Source organism: Carcharhinus amblyrhynchos, chromosome 26 (genome assembly GCF_965287045.1).
Source record: "Carcharhinus amblyrhynchos chromosome 26, sCarAmb.v2.hapA, whole genome shotgun sequence".
In the NCBI taxonomy this organism is placed as follows: Eukaryota; Metazoa; Chordata; class Chondrichthyes; order Carcharhiniformes; family Carcharhinidae; genus Carcharhinus; species Carcharhinus amblyrhynchos.
This window is the reverse complement of record NC_137349.1, coordinates 41,249,618-41,272,157: the sequence shown is the minus strand read 5'-3', so window position 1 is coordinate 41,272,157 and position 22,540 is coordinate 41,249,618. Positions and strand designations below refer to the sequence as shown.

The 22,540-nt window shown below is 43.4% G+C and overlaps 1 protein-coding gene across 1 annotated transcript in view; it reads right to left on the bottom strand.

Annotated features, from left to right (window-relative positions):
• Positions 1-21,097, bottom strand: part of tmem38a (transmembrane protein 38A) — a 56,277-nt gene extending 35,180 nt beyond the window's left edge. The window contains exon 1 of the mRNA XM_080213027.1: positions 20,756-21,097. Coding sequence (XP_080069153.1) covers positions 20,756-20,879 — 124 coding nt within the window. The 5' untranslated portion in view covers positions 20,880-21,097. The remainder of the gene's footprint in view (positions 1-20,755) is intronic.
• Between the last annotated feature and the right edge of the window lie 1,443 nt (positions 21,098-22,540).

Below are 22,540 nucleotides of genomic sequence, written 5' to 3'. Positions count from 1 at the left end.
AGGTTGCTCCTCAACCTCCGTCGTCCAACCTCTCCTCATTGCTAATGCCCTCCATGCCAGGCAACATCCTGGTAAGTCTTTTCTGTACCTTCTCCAAAGCCCCCACATCTTTCTGGTAGTGTGGCAACCAGAATTAAACATTATATTCCAAGTGTGGCCTAACTAAGGTTCTATAAAGCTATAACGTGACTTGCCAATTTTTAAACTCAGTGTCCCAACTGATGAAGGCAAGCATGCCGTATGCCTTCTTGACTACACTCTCCACCTGCGTTGCCACTTTCAGTGACCTGTGTACCTGTACACCCAGATCCCTCTGCCTATCAATACTTTTAAGGATTCTGCCATTTACTGTATATTTCCAATCTGTATTTGACTTTCCAAAATGCATTACCTCAGAGTTGTCCGGATTAAACTCCATCTGCCATCTCTCTGCCCAAGCCTCCAACTGATCTATATCCTGCTGTATCCTCTGATGGTCCTCATCGCTATCCACAAATCCACCAACCTTTGTGTTGTTCGCAAACTTAGTAATCAAACCAGTTACGTTTTCCTCCAGATCATTTATATATATTACTAACAGCAAAGGTCCCAGCACTGATCCCTGAGGAACGCCACTTGTCACAGTTCTCCATTCAGAAACACACCCTTCCACTGCTACCCTCTGTCTTCTATGACCGAGCCAGTTCTGTATCCACCTTGCCAGTTCATCTCTGATACCATGTGCCTTCCCCTTCTGCACCAGTCTGCCATGAGGGGCCTTGTCAAAGGCTTCACTTCCATTAAGACAACATCCACTGTCCTACTGTAATCAATTATCTTCATCACTTCCTCAAAAAACTCGATCAAGTTAGTGTGACATGACCTCCCCTTCACAAAACCATGTTGTCTCTCGCTGATACATCCACTTATTTCCAAATGGGAGTAAATCCTGTCTAGAAGAATCCTCTCCAATAATTTCCCTACCACTGATGTAAGGCTCATTGGCCTGTAGTTATCTGGATTATTCTTGCTACCCTTCTTAAACAAAGGAACATCCTCTGGGACCTCCCTTGTAACCAGTGAGGAAACAAAGTTTTCTCTCAAGGCCCTAGCAATTTCCTTCCTTGCCTCTCTCAGTATATTGGGGTATATTCCATCAGACTCTGGGACCTTGTCTACCTTAATGTTTCTCAAGAACCCCAATACCTCATCCTTTTTGATCGCAACATGATTCAAACTATCTACACACCCTTTCCCAGATTCATCATCCACCAAGTCCTTCTCTTTGATGAATGCTGATGCAAAGTACTCATTTAATACATCACCCATTTACTCTGCTCCAAACATAGATTCCCTCCCCTGTCCTTAAATGGGCCAACCCCTCTCCCTGGCTAGCCTCTTGCTCTTTATATATGTACAAAAAACTTCGGGATTTTCCTTAATCCTGCTGGCCAATGATTTTTCGTGACCTGTTTTAGCCCTCCTTAGTTCTTGCTTAAGTTTCTTTCTATTTTCCTTATGGATCATCCATTCACAGCTAAGGAAAGGAAGAGTGGGAAAGAACAGCAACGTGATGTGGGATGAGATAAGATCTTGCCCTGAGGGTCCCCAGAGATCCCCAGCTTCAGAGATAACCAAAGATGAAGAGATCATTACCATTCATCATCCTGGCACACTGCCAGTGCTCACTGGGGGCCCTGGCACTGCCCATGGGCACTTGGGAGTGCCTCATGGGGTGGGGCAGATGGGTCAGAGCCAGATTGGGAAGAGGGGAGATCAGTACAAGGGGAGGGAAGGGGGAAGTCTCTGCATCAGGAGTTGGGGCTAGTTGTGGGGCTGACGATTGGGAGTCGGGCTGCCAATTAGGAGACCAGCAATCGAGGGGTGCTCTGTTTGGGGCGGCGGGGGGGTGGTGGGGAGGCGAGTGGCAATTGAGAGGGTGTGTGGAAAGGGCTCAGTAGAGGGGGTGGTGATCTGTGAGGGGAGGGGGTGTTGGGGGTGATGCCCGTGGAGGTGGGGTGGGGAGGGTGAGTTGCAAACAGTATATGCGAGATCCAGGGTGCATGCCTAGCAGTCTGCAGCCGGCTTCCCCAGTGACTTTAGACTCTTCAGTGGAATCTTCATTTTTACTCGTCTTAACTTCAGTTAAATGCTTTTTGGCTTCACTGTTGATTGGGTCTGTGTCCACAAAGTGTTGACTTGTTTCCAGTCTGCAGTTCTCTCATTGCCTTTCATTTGGTCATTTATTGTCTTTCATTGGCCCCCTTCTGGGGTCCTTGCTGATCTCTTGCCCTCTGATGTCTTCATTGCCTCTTCCTCAGGGTCTTCACTGCCTTCTCTAAGATCTCGCTTTGTCTTTTCCTTAAGGTTTTTGTTGCTTATGGACTTTTTTCAAGAGTTGTTCTCTACCTGGGGTCTTCTCAAATTTTCCTATCCATATCCCTCTGTTTGTTCTTGTGGTTACTCCTTTAAATGCACTGCCAGATTAAATGTATTACCATTACAAATGCATTACCTTTTTAAATTCATTATCACTTTAAGACTGTCATCTTGTTTTCTCTGCTGTGAGCAGCAGTTGGTTCTCTGAGTTTTCACATGCTTTTGAACCTTTTAAACTTTTAAAATTTCACTTTCTACATATAAAGTTCGCAGTGATCCCTGCAGCTTTCTGGCTATTTGAAGAGTCCATTTACCCTCGATTTTTTCAGTGTCTGTTTTTTCGATTTCACTGGAGAGCCAATCCAAGGGGCCATTTTTAAAACATTTTACCTTCTCCTCTTTTAAAAACTTTGGAACGTTGCTGCCTGCAGTCCCTCAGTGCAAGGATCACTACCTGGACACCTCTGCAGGATTTGCTGAAACAGAGAGCCCAGCAATCTCAGCCTTTTAATCTTCCCTGAAGCTCTTTGGGACATTTTTCCCTTTTCACTCAAAACACTGCTCTGTGTTCTCTTTGCTTTCTCTCATCCAAAAATTCTGCAGCAACTGTCTTTCTTCAGTTCCATAAACACAAAATCTAAGTTCTTACTTCTGAAGGTTATTTGTTCTCAATTCTTTTTGCTATGTATTTTTAAACTTCTGACTGTACCAAACAACCTAAGCTCATTCTGTGTTCAACCCCATGGTCTGGCAATATCTCAACATCTCATTGGGTCGATTTGTCCACAGGCAGGGGTTTGGGTGAGTATCCTTTTCCATCAGGCTTTGATTAAAACAGGATACTCACACATGTTGGGCCACAGGCAGCATTCTCATAATCCATCCCATCTTTGACACTAACGTAATGATGCATGTTGAAACTTCATCAGAATATAAAAAGTATTTATTAGATAGGAAAAGCTATACAGTAGCCAGTAGCCACTCACCTCCCCGCCCAGCCCTGGAGCAGCCCACTGGCTGCCCAATCCCTACATTTCTTCCACAAGTCTTCTGTCCAATATAGGACATCACCCCCAAGGATGATTACCCACTCTCAGTCCCAATTGGTCCCTCAAGGCAGGTGATCATTTTCTGCTGTGTTGCCCTAAAAGGGACAATCACCACACACATGAATGAATGAAGGGGATTAAATAAAAAATATAAAGCATCAGTAACTCATATAAAATCTGAGACAACACTGTAAGTGAAAACAGCTTTAAATTTAGCTTCATGATACTTGGGTTCATTTGGGTAGTGACATAATCAATGCAAATATGTTATTCTTGTATACCGTAGGCTTTTGTTTATCTGAAGAGAATTGCAAATGATGCAGAAATTATTTGTTGTGTGTGATGCTGTGAATGCAATTTAGTGCAGTCAAAGGTGAAAGCCTCGTTGTATTACTGTTTATTTTGAACTATTTCCACTTATCCATTGCAATGAGCCTGTGTATTTTCTCATCTTGACAAGTGAAACAACTCTCATTGTTGCTGATCTCCTCTTACTACCCTGCCCTGAACTCTCCCCACCAATCCCATGTCCCCCCTGAACTCTCCCCACCAATCCCATGTCCCCCCCGAACTCTCCCCCCCATCCCATGTCCCCCCATGAACTCTCCCCCCACAATTCCATGTCCCCCCCTGAACTCTCCCCACCAATCCCATGTCCATCCTGAACTTTCTCCACCAATCCCATGTCCACCCTGAACTCTCCCCCCAATCCCATGTCCGTCTGAACTCTCCCCATCAATCCCATGTCCGTCTGAACTCTCCCCATCAATCCCATGTCCCCCCCGAACTCTCCCCCCCATCCCATGTCCACTCTGAACTCTCCCCACCAATCCCATGTCCCCCCATGAACTCTCCCCCCAATCCCATGTCCCCCCCGAACTCTCCCCACCAATCCCATGTCCACTCTGAACTCTCCCCACCAATCCCATGTCCCCCCATGAACTCTCCCCCCAATCCCATGTCCCCCCCGAACTCTCCCCACCAATCCCATGTCCGTCCTGAACTTTCTCCACCAATCCCATGTCCACCCTGAACTCTCCCCCCAATCCCATGTCCGTCTGAACTCTCCCCATCAATCCCATGTCCCCCCCCGAACTCTCTCCCCCATCCCATGTCCACCCTGAACTCTCCCCACCAATCCCATGTCCCCCCATGAACTCTCCCCCCCAATCCCATGTCCCCCCCGAACTCTCCCCACCAATCCCATGTCTACCCTGAACTCTCCCCACCAATCCCATGTCCACCCTGAACTCTCCCCACCAATCCCGTGTCCCCCCCTGAACTCTCCCCCCATCCCATGTCCACCCCTGAACTCTCCCCCCCAATCCCATGTCCCCCCCGAACTCTTCCCCCATCCCATGACCCCCCATGAACTCTCTCTCCCCAATCCCATGTCCGTCCTGAACTCTCCCCATCAATCCCATGTCCCCCCCTGAACTCTCCCCCCCATCCCATGTCCACCTTGAACTCTCCCCCCCAATCCCATGTCCACCCCTGAACTCTCCCCCCCAGTCCCATGTCCACCCTTGAACTCTCCCCACCAATCCCATGTCCGTCCTGAACTCTCCCCACCAATCCCATGTCTGTCCTGAACTCTCCCCACCAATCCTGTGTCCCACCCTGAACCGTCCCCACCATCTCATGTCCACCCCTGAACTCTCCCCACCAATCCCATGTCCACCCCTGAACTCTCCCCCCCCAATCCCATGTCCACCCCTGAACTCTCCCCCCCCAATCCCATGTCCACCCCTGAACTCTCCCCACCAATCCCATGTCCACCCCTGAACTCTCCCCCCCAATCCCATGTCCACCCTGAACTGTCCCCCCCAATCCCATGCCCACCCTGAACTCTCCACCCCAATCCCATGTCCCCCCTGAACTCTCCCCCCCAATCCCATGTCCGTCCTGAACTCTCCCCCCCAATCCCATGTCCGTCCTGAACTCTCCCCCCCCATCCCATGTCCCCCCCGAACTCTCCCGCCAAATCCCAAGTCCACCCCTGAACTCTCCCCCCAATCCCATGTCCAGCATTTACCCCATCTCTTCGTGGCTCAGGGCTCAGGCTGATTCACATGAGTTGTGCACTTGTTTCCCATTAGAGAACTCTCCATTCACCTGACGAAGGGACAAACCCCGAAAGCTTGCGAGTTTACTATCAAATAAATCGGTTGGACTTAAACCTGGTGTTGTCAGACTTCTTACTGTGTTTACCCCAGTCCAACGCCGGCATCTCCACATCATCACTTGTTCCCCACCCAGCTCAACTATTTATCTCATAATTACCCTCCTTCAACTCAATGACTATCAGTGGCTCTTCAGTTGTTTTAATGTAACAAGTTGAAGCAATTTCCTCTTTTGGAGGCTTTAAATTCACCTCTTCAGTTAGAGGCAGCATAGTGGTGGTTGAGGAATCAAGATTGGTGACAAAGTAAATGTCAGCATATATGTGAAAGCTGACTCCATGGACCTTTCACCTGTTCCTCCCTCAACCTAGTGATGACAATCATTCCTAACATTCAGACTGCTTCTGACAGCTAAAGTCATGATTTGCACTCTCTCTAAATTCAACCACAGTGCAATATCCCACCTTGTCCCACTTGGCCTCTCCATTGTGTTTGATACTTTATCCCCCTCTACATAGAACATAGAACACTACAGCACAAACAGGCCCTTCGGCCCACGAGTTGTGCCGATCACATCAACACCTACCAACCTACAGACCTATCTATAACCCTCAATCTCATTAAACCCCATATACTCATCCAGAAGTCTTTTAAAAGACCCCAGCGAGTTCGCCTCCACCACCACTGACGGCAGCCGATACCATTCACTCACCACCCTCTGAGTGAAAAACTTACCCCTAACATCACTTCTGAACCTCCCTCCCCGCACCTTAAATCTGTGTCCTCTCGTAGCAACCGTTTCAACCTGGGGAAATAGCCTCTGAGAGTCCACCCTATCTATTCCTCTCAACATTTTGTAAACTTCTATCAGGTCGCCTCTCAACCTTCGTCTGTCCAGGGAAAAGAGTCCCAGCTCCCTCAACCTAACTTCATAAGGCATGCCTCCCAGTCCAGGCAACATCCTTGTAAATCTCCTCTGTACCCTCTCAATAGCTTCTACATCTTTCCTATAGTGAGGCGACCAGAACTGCGCACAATACTCTAAATGAGGCCTGACAAGGGTCTTATAAAGTTGCAGCATTACCTCCCGACTCCTAAACTCAATCCCTCGATTAATGAAGGCCAGTACCCCATACGCCTTCTTGACCACCTCCTCCACCTGCGAGGCCAATTTAAGAGTCCTGTGGACCCGGACCCCAAGATCCTTCTGCTCTTCAACACTACTCAGACTTCTGCCCTTGATAGTGTACTCGTTCATCCCGTTGGTTCTGCCAAAATGGACGACTACACATTTATCTGCATTGAAGTCCACATCTACATCTGTGACCTTTCTCTGTGTTATTGCCCTGGTATGTTCCTTCCCTTCCGATTTAACACATTTCTCATCCTGCTTCTCCTCCTGTTTCTACAGACATTCAAGGGTGCCCAGGCTCTATCTTTGCTCCCTTCCTTTATTTACATGAAGGTCCATGGAGTCAGCTTTCACATATATGCCGATGCTTCCTCTGTCACCAATCTTGACTCCTCAACCACCACTGTGCTGCCTCTAAGTGATGAGGTGAATTTAAAGCCTCCAAAAGAGGAAATTGCTTCAACTTCTTACATTATAACAACTGAACGGCCAAAAAACTGAAACCTTCCTGTTTGGCTCAACTATCTTAGTCTCTGTCTCCTTCCCTCTCTCTTTGGCAACTTTCTCAGTTTTAATCCAACAGTGAACAGCCTCAGTGTCCTACTTACTCTCAACTGTCAGACTGTATATCTTAGACATTATCAACATTGTCCATTTCTGCCTCAGCAACATTGCCTATCTTCACATATTCATTACCTAAAGAATCAATGACTACAACACTCTGTCTAATGAACATCAGCCGCTCAAATTCTGACCTCTTTAAACATACCCGTACTCTAGTCTTCACAACAGAGGATACCGGTAACATCCCAAAGGCAGCTGTAAATCAGCAAATGGAAAGGAGGGAGGAATGTGGGAAAATTAGTCACCAGAAAAGTGGTACTTCGTAAACTGTTGGAGCTGCGGGCTGATAAGAGCTCAGGTCCTGATGGACTTCATCCTAAGAAATTAAAGCATTGGCTTTAATTTCCCAAAACTCCCTAGATTCAAGAAAGGTCTCATTAGGTTGGGAGATAAAAAATGTTATTCAAAATTATTCAAAAAGGGAGGGAGACAGAAAGCAGGAAACTGTATATCTTAGACATCAGGCAACTTAAAATTTGTAGGGAAAATGTAGAGGCTATTATTAAAGAAGTTATAGTAGAAGCACTTGGATAAGCTCAAGGTAATGAGGCAGAATTAACATGGTTTTGTGAAAGGAAAATCATGTTTAACCAATTATTGGAGTTATTTGAGGAGGTAACCTGTGCTGTGAATGAAGGGGAACTGGTGGATGTACTGTCTTTAGACTTCCAAAAGGCATTTGATAAGGTGCCACATCAAAGGTTATTGGGGAAAATAAACATTTATGTTATGGGGGTACCATATTGGCATGGATAGAAGATTCGCTGGCTAACGAAGCGGTGAGTAGACTCAACTGAGTCTTTTTCAGGTTGGCAAGGTGTGTGGGTTAGGTTGATTGGCCATGCTAAAATTGCCCCTTAATGTCCCCTTAGGTTAGACGGATTAGTGGGTAAAATATGTAGGGATATCGGGGTAGGGCCTGGGTGGGATTGTGGTCAGTGCAGACTCGATGGGCCAAATGGCCTCTTTCTGTACTGTAGGGTTTCTATGATTCAATGTCATAAGTAGTGTGTCAGAAGTATTGGTCAGTGCTGAGGCCTCAATTGTTTCTAATTTATTGAATGGTTTGAATGAAAGGATGGTTGCCAAATTTGCTGATGTCTGAAAGATAAATAGGCAAGTAAGTTGTGAAGAGGACATAAAAGAAGCCTCCTTATGCATTGTGGGGGTTATATAATTCTATGATAAAGAGGCTACAAAAAGACATAGATACGTTAAGTGTGTGGCAAATTTCTGGAAAATGCAATATAATGTGGGAAAATGTGAAATTGTCCAATATTGCAGGAAGAATAGAACTGAAACTTATTTTCTAAATGGTGAGAGATTGCAAAGTTCTGAGGTGTAGAGGGATCTGGGTGTCCTAGTACGTGAATCACAAAAGTATACAAGTATAGCATGTAATTGGGAAAGCTAATCGAATGTTAATATTTATTTCAAGAGCAATTGAATACAAAGGTAGGGAGGTAATGCTTCATTTCTACTGGGCACTAGTAAGACCACATTTGGAGTTTTGTGTACAGTACTGATCACCTTAATTAAGGAAGGATGTAAGCATGTTGCATGCAATCTAGAGAAGATTTACCAGACTAATACCTGGAATGCAGGAGTTGTCTTATGAGGAAAGATTATGCAGGTTAGGCTTCTGTCCATTGGAGTTTAGAAAGGTAAGTGGTGACATGATTGAAACCTTTAAGATCCTGACAGGGTGGGTGTGGAGAGGATGTTTCCTCTTGTGGGAGAATATAGAACTAGGGGTCACTGTTTAAAAATAAGAGATCATTCATTTTAAATGGAGTTGAAGCAAAATGTTTTCCCTCAGAGGATCATGAGTCTTTGCAAATATCTTTGAAATTGTTAAGACAGAGGTGGATAGATTCTTGGTAAACAGGAGGGCAATAGATTATCAGGGGGAGGCAGGATGCAGATTTGAAGTTACTATCAGATCTGCAATGATCTTATTAAATAGTAGAGCAGGCCTGAGGAGCTGAGGGCCTTCCCCTGTTCCTTGTTCAAATGTTAATTTGCACTTTAACCAACACTAAATCCCCATTCTGTTCATTCTATTGTCCCTTAGAAACATAGAATCCCTACAGTGTAGAAGGAGGCCATTTGGCCCATCGAGTCTGCACTGACCACAATCCCATCCGGGCCCTATCCCCTGTATTTACTCTAGCTAGTCCCCCTGACACTAAGACAATTTAGCATTGCCAATCCACCGAACGCATACATCTTTGGATTGTGGAAGGAAACCGGAACACCTGGAGGAAACCCACGCAGACACGGGGAGAATGTGCAAACTCCACATATACAGTGATCAAGGCCACAATTGAACCCAAGTACCTGGTGCTGTAAGGCAGAAGTGCTAACCACTGTGTCACCCTGCTGCCCCTTCCCTCACCAACATCCATTGACTCAATATACTGATTTCAATTTCCTTGTCCCTATCCAGAAGTCTCTATGTTACATGTGCCTCCATACCTCTAAAAATTCACCAAACTAATTTAAATCTGTATTCCTGTATATACGCTAGACTGCTCCTGGCTAATTATTCTTAGCATTTGAGAAAAAGCTTGCTAGAGACATCTCTTAATAATTTGTCACAACATTGGAATGCAATATTCACATGAAAGCAAGTTGCAAAGTGCAATACAGAGACATGTTAGAAATCTGAGGTGTTGATTTATTGGAAACATTAGAAACACGTATGTAAGAGGCATTTCTGGGAGAATTCTTGTGAGAAATTTGGTAAATGTGAGAATCTGATGACAGCATTTAACGAGAGTGTGGGGGAATGCACCATACCTCTCATTGCAATACTGTGCCACTCTCCACTGCAGCATTCTCTAAAGTACCACGGCCCTCACGAGAATACTTAGATACACGGATACATATCTTTATGTCATATATACATACACATTTCTTATATCTTAATTATGTTGAGCAATAGAGCAGATCAGTATTATACTTGGTGTGAGTGTTATCACAGTGTAGCATATCGAAGAGTTATGCAATGAGAGGTGAGGTATCAGAATTATAGTGAGAAATATGATCCATCATATGAAGGTCCATTTTTCATCAGAAAATCAAGGTGAGATATGTCGTTTGCAAAGAATAGAGTTGTTTTAAAGGGTTTCATTCGATGTTAGAATGTTTGCATATTAGAACGTACTGAAATCCCATTTAATACTTGTTATCTGAATGTTAAATCTCTACCCAGCACATGGGTATTCCTTCAAAGGGTTAAATGTCCATCAGAGTCTTGTTACTAATAAACAAATATATTCTCAATTGATTCTAATGGATCTCAATGTACTCAAAGTTGAGGAGTTAATCTTCCAAAGCAGCTGCTCAGTTTGGTCCACCACAGAATGATGAGGTTGCAGTTCATGTGTAAGAGATACTGGGATTCTCAAAATATCATGACATGATCCCCCTCGCCCTCCACCCTCGCTACCTCTATCACCTGTTATAAACCTTCATCCAACTTGCCATCATGTCAGGCTGAACATACAAACCATAAACAACCCAACCTGGTTTATTTGAGGGCCAAAAACTGAGATGCTATGCAGTGAGATATATCCATTTAGCAAACTCAGTGGAACAAACTTAATATTATCTGGATATACTGTTTAAAAGATTTAATAAGATGTGGGTCGTTTTAATCTAAGTAGCCAGATAGGAACCAATTAACGTCCATGAAGTGTGAAATTGTGCAGGTGTAAAGTCAGTATTAAATCCCAATTCCATCACTTTCTGAACAGATGGGTTGTTTAATTGCTAGTGTCAAAATACAAGTTTAAAATAAAACTGTTAACACTTCCAAAATGCCTGCTCTGTAGTGTTTGGATAGAGTCTAACTAAAAGAAGGTATCTCAGTTTGTGAGAAAGCAATAATTTTAAATGTTTTATTGTTACTGAATTTACAAATCTGTATTGATTCTGCTCATTGATGCAGGAATTTACACCACAATAGAAGGGAGATTAAATCAAGCACATTGAATGCAACCAGCATCAGATGGGAACCAGAGGGGGACAGGGTGGCAGGTGCCAGTCTGAGAGACATTATTGGTAAATTTTAAATTTTATGAAAAAGCATTAACTTGTAATGTTATGTTTCTAGTGCTAATTACCAGATATTTAAATCATTTTTACTGGATATCATGCCGGGAATTTTAACTACTTTGTCCAGTATATAATCGCAGTTTTGAAAGAGAATCTTATTGGACTCCAAATGTTAACTCTGTTTCTCTTCCAAAGGTGCTGCCAGACCGATTGAGTTTTTCCAACACTTCCTGTTCTGATACCAATAACCACCAGACTGCCGTACCTATGGCTGTTCCTACTGTAAGTAACCAGAGGGGTAAATTTTCATTGAAAGTTGGTTTGAATTGAGCACAGTTTATAAAAAAGGGTCAATGTCAGTCTTTCATGCACCTTTAAAGTCACGATAGAGTTTATCCCATAGCAAAAATAGTCTTCCAGTTTTGTTCTGATGAAAAATCATTGGCCTGAACTGTCAATTCTTGTATCTGTCTTCACAGATGCTGCCTGATCTCTTTAGTACTTCCAGCATTTTCTATTTGTATATTAAATGTCCTCTTCTGCACTGTGGGGAATCTATGATTCTATGAATAGCTTTCTTCTGTGCTGTAACCATTCTATGAGTATCAAACTGAAGAATTTTCTTTTAATGTGAAAGAGTTGAAGCCCCTGGACTCTGGATAGAAGCTGTACAAGACTTTCCATATTGTGGCTTTCCCCAAAAACCACATCTAACACTCTTCATTTTAAAATCAATGCTGTATACTTTACATAACACACATCTACCGTCAAAGTTGCCAGCAGGCAAAGAGAGGTATGTATACGTAAGATGCAATTTTGATCTCACTGGCCTGATCCTAAATCTTTTGCAACATGCTCCATTTTAACCACCAACTTTGACTTTTAAATCTCAATAAACACACTAGTGATTGTGACACTGTTGCCTGATGTCACAGCTGCAGTAACTGCTGTTACTGGGACTTTCTTCATCATAAACACAGGATAATTATTTCTTCTGATCTCATTTTACTAGATACATTTATTTTAATCCGAGGGGGTGGCACAGTAGCACAGTGATTAGCACTGCTGTCTCACAGCATCAGGGACCCGGGTTCGATTCCTGGCTTGGGTCACTGTCTGTGTGGAGTCTGCACATTCTCCCCATGTCTGAGTGGGTTTCCTCCAGGTGCTCTGGGTTCCTCCCACTGTCTGAAAGAAGTGCTGGTTAGGCTAAATTCACCCTCAGTGTTCCCAAACAGGCACTAGAGTATGGCAACTAGGGGATTTTCACAGAAACTTCATTGCAGTGTTAATATAAGCCTACTTGTGACTCTAATTAAAAAAATCTTTAAACTTATAAACTCTGCCCTGGTTCATTGCTTAGTCCAAGCTAAAAAGCCTACTCACGTGTGTGTCATCTGAGCCTCCAAACATTTCAAATACCTGAATTATCACTCCTCTCCCCCCACTCCAACACACACAAACTTTTCCTCCAGTAAAATTTTCTCTAAATCCATTCAGGATGTCTCCTCTTGTACCTTAGAATCAAAACTAGGGGAATCATCACTGCTGTTATTTCCTGAACCTGCTCCAAATACAAAGCTGCACATAATCCAAACTCATTTTCAACATTGAGGAGTTTTTAATGTCGATCACAATCAGCAGACAAGGAAGACAAGGCACTGCTTTGATTTCAAATCAAAAAAGATACAGTACAGAAGGAGGCCATTCAATCCATTGTGTTATGCTGGCTCTTTGAAAGAGCTATACAATTAGTCCTATTCTGCTGTTTCCCCACAGATCTGAAATCTTTTTATGTCGCGTAATTTCTTCTGGACTTCGGTGTCCCCAAGTGAATGTGCACAAAGGGATGTAGGAAAACAATGACATTCTAATACTTCAGAGATACATATTATCTGGAACTGCTGCACCCACGTGTATCATCTGCAGCCACGAAAACTACTTGTTGGTGACATAAGATTGTGTTTCCAGGGAGCGAGCGGAATGGTTTGATTCCATCCTGTTCTGTTTTGTGCAATAAAGTTCCACCTTTAAGATCAACTTCACCTCTTACTGGACTATTAACAAAACATTCTGATGCAGAGGACAAAGGAGGGGAGAATGACAGATAAACACTCACTTGTTCTCTCACATAACATCAGAAAACAATGATCCACATTAGCTCGCTCCTTCTGTGGGCCGTGAACAGTCTGCTGGTCATGGATTCTACCCAGCCATTTTATCCCTCCAGTGGCAATTCTGCTGAAGCTTGATCCCCAGAACTCTTAGAGTGTCTATCCAGTCACACTTCCACTGTTCGGCCATGATCAGCTTCCTTCTAAACAATCCTGCCCCCATAGAAATGCCATTGTGTTCATTGGAATATTTGATCCATCTGTACTTGTACCATGGCCTTATGTCCTATCTCAATTAGATATTTATCCATTTCTCTTCTGAGACAGTAGACACAATATTTACTGCTTTCCTGCTCTTTATATCTAATATAAAAGTGAACGCTGGAAATCTGAAATACAAACAGAAAATGTTGGATAAACTCTGTTGGTCTGGCAGCAACTGTGGAAAGAGAAACAGCGTTAACATTGAGTTAACACTAAGTCATACAGACTCCAAACATTAACACTGTTTCTCTTTCCACAGATGCTTGTCAAACCAGACCTGTTGAATTTATCCAGCATTTTCTGCTTTTATTCTGCTCTGTAAATCCATAAGATCACAATTGGTAATTACAGATGAGGAAGGCCCATCTTATCCATCCATCTCTCTTCCACTTCAGCCATCAGTAACTTCAGTGGACAAAACTCATTCATAAGGTTTTCAAGAATGCAAGTTCTACACAGAAACTGACTTCCGAGTTCCCAATAACCAGTAGTTGTGAAGTATTTTCTTTTATTCATTCATAAGACATGGGCATCCCTGGCTGGCCAGCATTTATTACCCATCCCTCGTTGCCCAAGAGCAGTTGAGAGTCAACCACATTGCAGTTTCTCTGGAGTCACATGTAGGCCAGAGCAGATAAGGACAGCAGATTTCCTTCCCTAAAGGACATTAGTGAACAGATGGGTTTTTCCAACAATCAACAATAATTTTATGGTCATCAGTAGATTCTTAATTCCAGATATTTTTTACTGAATTTAAATTCCACCAACTGCCATGACAGGATTCGAACCCGGGTCCTAGCACATTAGTTGAGTTTGTGACACTAATAAAAAAAACTTTAAACTTATAAACTCTGCCCTGGTTCATTGCTTAGTCCAAGCTAAAAAGCCTACTTACGTGTGTGTCATCTGAGCCTCCGAACATTTCAAATACCTGAATTATCACTCCTCTCCCCCCACTCCAACAAACTTAATTCCTCCAGTAAAAAGTTCTCTAATTCCATTCAGGATGTCTCCTCTTGTACCTTAGAATCAAAATTAGGGGAATCATAGAACACAGAACATAGAACACTACAGCACAAACAGGCCCTTCGGCCCACGAGTTGCGCCGATCACATCAACACCTACCAACCTACAGACCTATCTATAACCCTCAATCTCATTAAACCCCATATACTCATCCAGAAGTCTTTTAAAAGACCCCAGCGAGTTCGCCTCCACCACCACTGACGGCAGCCGATTCCATTCACTCACCACCCTCTGAGTGAAAAACTTACCCCTAACATCACTTCTGAACTGCCCTCCTTGCACCTTAAATCTGTGTCCTCTCGTAGCAACCATTTCAACCCGGGGAAATAGCCTCTGAGAGTCCACCCTATCTATTCCTCTCAACATTTTGTAAACCTCTATCAGGTCGCCTCTCAACCTTCGTCTCTCCAGGGAAAAGAGTCCCAGCTCCCTCAACCTAACTTCATAAGGCATGCCTCCCAGTCCAGGCAACATCCTTGTAAATCTCCTCTGTACCCTCTCAATAGCTTCTACATCTTTCCCATAGTGAGGCGACCAGAACTGCGCACAATACTCTAAATGAGGCCTGACAAGGGTCTTATAATAACAGCAGTCATCACTGCTGTTATTTCCTGAACCTGCTCCAAATACAAAGTCCAGCAATAATACCACTACGCCATTGTCTCCCCTAAGTATAAAATCTTCTTGAATGGACAATTGAGTGACAACAATCAAAATCATCCTGATTATAAAATTTAGAATTAAGGGAAACTCATTACCATAAACTTATCCTTTAAGTCTCTCTCTCTCAACTTTTCCACACCTGACAGTGCATAGGTCAGACTTTGGCTGTTTCTTTTGCTAATTATTGCTGGAACAAGTCACTAGTCTGTTGCCAGAGGCTTATAGCTTGAGGGGAACTATATCACATCAAGCACAGCCACATTCTCACACACAGACAAACAAAGAGGCAATTTAGCTGGCCAATCCACCTAACCTGCACAACTTTGGACTGTGGGAAGAAACCAGAGCACCTGGTGAAACCCACACAGACACAGGCAAACTCCACAGACAGTCAGCCAAGGTCAGAATTGAACCCGGGACCCTAGAATGATGATGCAGTCACCATGTGGTCCACTGTCCTTTACCTAGCACTCAAATACAAAGTTTAGTTGTGACTTTAGCCTTCACTCTGAGTCAAAGGTCGCGGGTGATATTTAATGGAGGTGACGGGTTGTCGTTGCCAGTTGAAGAGACAATGACAGTTCCACATCACCGCTTTTGGGGAAGGCCTGTCAAATTTAGTGGCAATCAGGTACTTAACTGGCAGCGGTTGGATCAAGAGCCCTAAGGCAGAAACCTTGCCCCTGTGAACTAACGGTCACTGGGGGCTGGCAGCAGTGTACTGTTTGGGGAAATGGTGGCTGCTGCCATCAAAACAATCAACAGAAGATCCAGACCACAGTTGAACAATGGCACATGGCGGTCACAGAGGAGCGAAGCTGGTCACAGAAAGGGCACTATGTGGCTCTCAACCAGCTTCCCCTTTCTCAATTCCAGGTACGAGTCTCTTTAAAAGCCTCCTTCCCCTGGAAACCTGAAAACAACCTGTTTGGGCTCCCAGCTTGGTAAATTCCCTGCCCACCATCAGGTAATTCTCTGCTGCAGTGAAATGAAGCCCTCAAGTGGGTATTAATTGCCTATTTAGGGGCCTTAATTGGTGGCGAGGCAGATAGGCCATCCATGAGCCTTCCCATCCCAGATTTAATTGAGGTACAGGTGAAGAGGAGGTGGCACAGTGGTTAGCACTGCTGCCTCACAATGCTATGGACCCAGGTTCGATTCCAGCCTGGATGGCTGTGTGGAGTTTGTTTGTTGACCCCGTGTTTGCATGGGCTTTCCCGTTTCCTCCCATAGTCCAAAGATGTGCAGGTTAGGTGGATTAGCCATGCCAAATTGTCTAAAGTGGGTAGGTTAGATGGATTAACCACAGTGTGGGCTACAGAGATGGGGGGAGATGTGGGGAGAGGAGAAACTGGATAAGACACTCAGACAGTCAGTGCAGACTAGATGGATCAAATGGCCTCTTCTGCGCTGGAGATGTTCTATGAGGTCCCCATTGCCACCCTTCTGCCTGATTAAATATTCCGCCTCCACTCACTTTGGGAGAGTTTAATTCCACACCATCAAAGTGCACCTGAGCACATAGTGCTCTGTGAAGTCAAGTGCTGAGAGAATCCTGTGCTATCAGAAATGCATCACCATAACAGGCTAACTGAATATTGCTGGGGAGGGTGGGGGGAGTCTTGCTGTGCACAATTTGCTTACTGTTTTTGCTGCAGATGTGTGAGGTGCAATAAAAATGCAACTCCTTTCCCATTTGAAATGAAACACAGAACTCCTCTAAATGTTTCCAAGCTGACTGGTCCCTGCAACCTTCAGTAGATTAGTAATAATTAAAATGTTATGACCTCCTTGATTTAGCAAGGAGCCTTATATTAGATCATAGAATGCTCTGCCCATCCCCAAGAGCATTTTCCCACCCAGGTTCAGCCAGCTCCTCCAACATACTTCATCTGATGTAAAACTCATACAATTAAAGAGGTTGTCTCATCGGGCACTAAGTGGGGAGATTTTGAAAGCACTGACTTATTGCTAGTTGTTTGAAGATTTAAGACGGGGCTGAGCATAAGTGAATCTCATTTGTATAAATATCAGAAAAGGCTGGAGCAGAAATTAGTTACATGTTCTAGTACAAATTCAGTGTTGATGCCACAGCTTTATTAGTTAATTTCAACTGTTTGTCTGACAGTGTTGAACATTATAATCTTTAAGAAAGATAATACAGGCAATGATTCACACTGTGTAGACTTTATGCACCCAGCATAGCTGGATTTTGACTTGCACTGCGAACTGTACCAAGAGATATCCCTGTTGAAAGCTGGTCCAGATGGAATGGGGATCTGAGTGAGTTTTACTTGGTTTGTAGATGGACAGGTACGTTTGAGGTTGGAATCATGATCCCCACAGGTTAGAATGACAATGGGAGTTAAATTTGTACAACAAAGCCAAGGACAATGGACGAAGATTAAGACATACAAACAAGTGTTCACAGAAACCAAGACAGTTGATCACATTAAGGACGGGTGTCAGGCAACTAAATACATTTTTCAAAAAACACACAATCTGGGAAAAGATAAGGAAAGAAAGTTCTAAAATATGCTATGGTTCACTTCAACCTTTAAAATTACACAATGAGAGATGAAAAATCAAGAAGGCTGGAAAAAGAATGGACAGTTATACCAGTGTAGTCTGTTTTAGATTCACTATAGAGTATATATTCAGTATAGCAGTGTATTTTTTATTTGTGATGTGAAGATGCCGGTGTTGGGCTGGGGTAAACACAGCAAGAATTCCGACAACACCAGGTTTTAGTCCAACCAATTTATTTGATAGTAAACTCACAAGCTTTTGAGGTTTCCCTCTTCATCAGGTGACAATGAATTCAAAGGTGCATTCAAAGATTCAAGAACTGAGGCTAAAAATAGGGCGGCAAACAGATACCTTGTCGTATGGCTTGTGTTACAGAGGGAAAATGTGAGATGATGGGCACAGGTTGGATTTGAAGACAATGTTAGTTGGTTAATGCTGCTTGCAAGCACTCAAATAGACATTAAAGGAAGTGCTTCCTGTAAGGAAACTGGGAAAGGAGACCTATTTTCATCCAGTTGTCTACCTGCCTGTTACAGAAGAACAACAACAAGACTGTCACTGTCACTAACTCTGTTTAGTAGATATAGATTTAAAGAATCATTCATCATGTCAGGTCTGTACTGAGTCTTTGAATTTTGCTTAGTCCCACATCCCTACTTTTCATTTGTAATGCTGTAAGTTCCATATCCACAAGTCGCTCTCGAGCAACTTTTAAAAATTATTTAAGGAATTAACTTCCGAAACCTTTTCAGGTACAGCATTAGGATTCAGATGCAAGAAGAGTAGTGGCTGTGTTACAAATCTGTGTTATCCAGAGGCCTAGACTAATCTGGAGATTTGAGTTCAAATCCTACCATGGGACTGGAAAATGTAGATTTAATAAATCCAGTGCCTGTATTGGTGATATTCATACTCCATATTCACTAATATAGTTTCCTTAGGGAACCAAATCTGCCAGCTTTTCCTGGCCTTAATGTAATCCAGACCCATAACAATGTTTGACTCATAACTGTCCTCTGAAGAGGCAAAGCAAGCACACAGTTGTCTGAAGGATGGGCAATAAATGCTGGCCTTGTGAATCCAACATTCCATGAATAATAATTTTTTTTAAAAAAGTTTCTGCATGAAAAAAATTCCATTCATCTCTGTCCAGGCAGTTATCCAAATTCAGCATCTGTTAGTTATTGTTCCAATCAACAGATGGATTTCTTCACTATTTACTTCAACAGAATCTCTCATTGAAAATCTTTATTGGGTAACCTCTTAACCTGAATCCAGGAGAACAGTCCCAACTTTTCCAAATATCTCTTCATACTTGAAATCCCTTATTGCTGGTAACATCCTGGTAAAGCTCCTCTCTGCACTTTCTATTGTCTCCGCATCTTTCCTGAAAAGTGTGATGCCCAGAACTGTCCCCAATACTCCAGCTGAATCTTAACCAGCGATTTTAAAAGTTCTGGTATGATCTGTTAGCTTTTACATTCTGTTCCTCTATTTACAAACCAAACAATCCACATGCCATTTTCACCACTTTATTAATTTGCCACATTATTTTTGAGAATTTGTAGACAGACATCTGCTCACCTACACGTTAAAATTGTTATTTGTAGTCTTTCTATATCAGTTCTCCAGAAATCTATCACTTTACACTTAAGGAGACAAAAAGAATCATTGGTAAACAAAGAAAGAAGAAAATAAATGTTTTAAAACGTTTAAAATAAAGGAGGATTCTGGAGATGTTTCAGTTCTAGAACAATGATGGACAACAAGCTCGGAGCTGCATTCCTCTACACAACTCTGCTGTGCTGACATGGAAGACCGAGAAGGGAAACGAGATCCTATTTACACACGCCTCTATTGGCACTGACACCTAATGACTTTGCAGCAGCGGGTTCACCAGCTCTCTCAGTGACCTGGACAGCTTCGGCATTGGGGGGCACGATCCTTAACCAACTGCCCAGATCAGAGGGTGTGAGTCTCTCATATATCGATAGTGCTGTTCTTCAAAGAGACGTGCAAATTCATTGTTGTTTAATACCCAGCCCCACAGCAGCTAACTTTCCAATCTGTGACCAGAAACACTCAGCTGGACATTACACAACATTTTCAGTTCCGAAACTATCTGCGCCTTTTATTTTCCTATTTAGTTGGAAATTGTCTGGTTGTGAGATATATGTGAAAGTCAAGTTTCTTGTATCTATATTAAGATTAGCTGCGAGCTTTCATTGCCCCTACTGGGAATGAGCAGGTATCATCCGGACAGCTGCAGCTATTCTGGGACATTACTATTTATTCTCTCCTCTTGACACATCAGGAGATTCCTGAAGGTTCTCGCCCCCTTACCCTCCATATGTATCACAAATATCCCCATCTAATGATAATTTTATTGCGTTTTTTTTAAAGTAGGATGAATAAAATATACTTGATTTAATCAATTTAAATAGCTAACTCTGTCGATCACTGAGAGTAACCTGCCTCATTGTAAACAATTGCATGGAGATAATCCCATTCAGGAGGTGTAAAGGGACAGAGTGCTGTCCTGGACCCGCGTCCGGCTGCTGTTTTCTATTTCTGGGACTAAAGCTTGTCTCCCTCACGACCTGGTGTGGTTCTGATCAACAACAGTCTAAATATCTCGGTACAGAGACACGGGTTAAGGCCCACCATGCCTTTTATATTCAGGTTAAAACGCCCCATACATTGAGAAACACAGCCGAATCCTGTCCTGTTCACAGTGAAATCCCCCCCCCCCATCAAACACACACACACAATGTCTTCAATACAGCAGCAATGAGAGTGAAATACACAGACCTGGTTCGTATTTCAGGTAGAGAATGGACACGATGTAATAAGCCAAGTCAAACAGCGGGAACATGGACATCTTTGAAAAATAAAGAGCGACCTCGCTCAGGTTCAGCACCGCCAGGATATCCATACTGAGGGATGCCGGAGTCTGCAGCTTCTGCCTGGGATTCCGATGGGTGCTTTAGCCAGTTGGCTCCAAGCCTCCAGTTCCTTGTCTCTCTCCGATGTCTCTGTCTCTCTCTCTCTCCCTCCCTCTCTCTGTCTCTATAATCTATCTATCTATCTGCCTTTCCCCTGCTGCGGTTGACAGTGTAACTGCCCCAACCCAGCCCCCTGAGCTTATCACAAATAAGCCCCTGACGTCAGCCACACAGCACACAATTGCACAGCAAACGTCTGATCCGAGCCAATCAGGCAGTGAGTGTAACTACAGCCTCCCCAGAAATAAAACACACACGCCAGGCCCTAAAAAGGCAGCCGAGGAAGCAGTCAGTCATCCAGCCACCACCCAGTCAGAAGGCAGGCCCCACACAACATGATCAATGGAGATATCTAATCTCAAAGTGTCATCAGGACAGCCTGGTCCCGGGGTGAAGCAGAAAGCAGCCTGTCCTAACTCCTTTCAACCCCAATCCAAAATCCATTTTGGGGAGCAAAGGCAGAGAACCTGGTGAACCTGCTGGAAATCTGAAATAAAAGCAGAAAATGCTGCGAATACTCAGTTCTGGCCAGAACTCTCCATTCACCTGACGAAGAGGGGAACCTCGAAAGCTTGTGAGTTTACTATCAAATAAATCGGTTGGACTTAAACCTGGTGTTGTCAGACTTCTTACTGTGTTTACCCCAGTCCAAGGCCGGCATCTCCACATCAATACTCAGCAGGTCAGGCAGCATCTGTGGAGAGTGAAACCAGAGGTAATGTTTTAGGTAGATAATCTTTCAGATCAGAACTTCCTCTGGAAGATCGCCAAGATCGCCAGGGTTCATTGAGAGAGCCATGAAATAACTCTGGGAGGAGTGAAAAAATGCAAATCCTCCAAACTATACACACCCACCTTCACACAAATGTGCATGCACAAAAACATATACATTTCCTGAAATATGAACTCACCTATTCTCCCAGCTGCTAACTGACCAGTGTTTTCTGTTTTTGGTCATATTAAAAATAAGCACAACTCTCCTGCTTATATTGAATAACATAAAATATAGTAAAGAACTTTTCAGATCATCGTCCTCTCCCAAAGCACTCTATGGCCAGTGAAGTCACTTTTGTTTTTTATGTGGGCATCGCTGGCTAGACCAGCATTTTTTACCCATCCCTAATTGCCCTTGAGAAGATGGTAGTGAGCTAATGTAGGAAAGGCGGCAGCCAATTTGCACACAGCAACATTATACAAATAGTAGAGATAAAGAGGCAGAAAATCTGTTGTGATTGGATTAATCGGATAAATATCAGCAAACCTTACTGATGTGTTTGGAATGTATAGACAATGAAGGAAGCCATTCAGCCCATGAGCTTGTTACACCATTCAATTAGATCACAGCTGATCTATATCTTAACTCCACATACCTGCCTTAATTTCATATCTCTAATAGGCTTATCCAACAAAATTGATCTCTCAGTTTTGAACTTTTGAATTGACTGAACAACATGTTCCAGATTTGCGCTCCCCTTGGCATGAATGCTTCCTGACAACATGCTTGAATGATCCAGTTTAATTTTAAGATTATGTTGACTAGTTCTGGACTCACCCAACAGGGGGAATCATCTCGATCTATCATACTAACTCC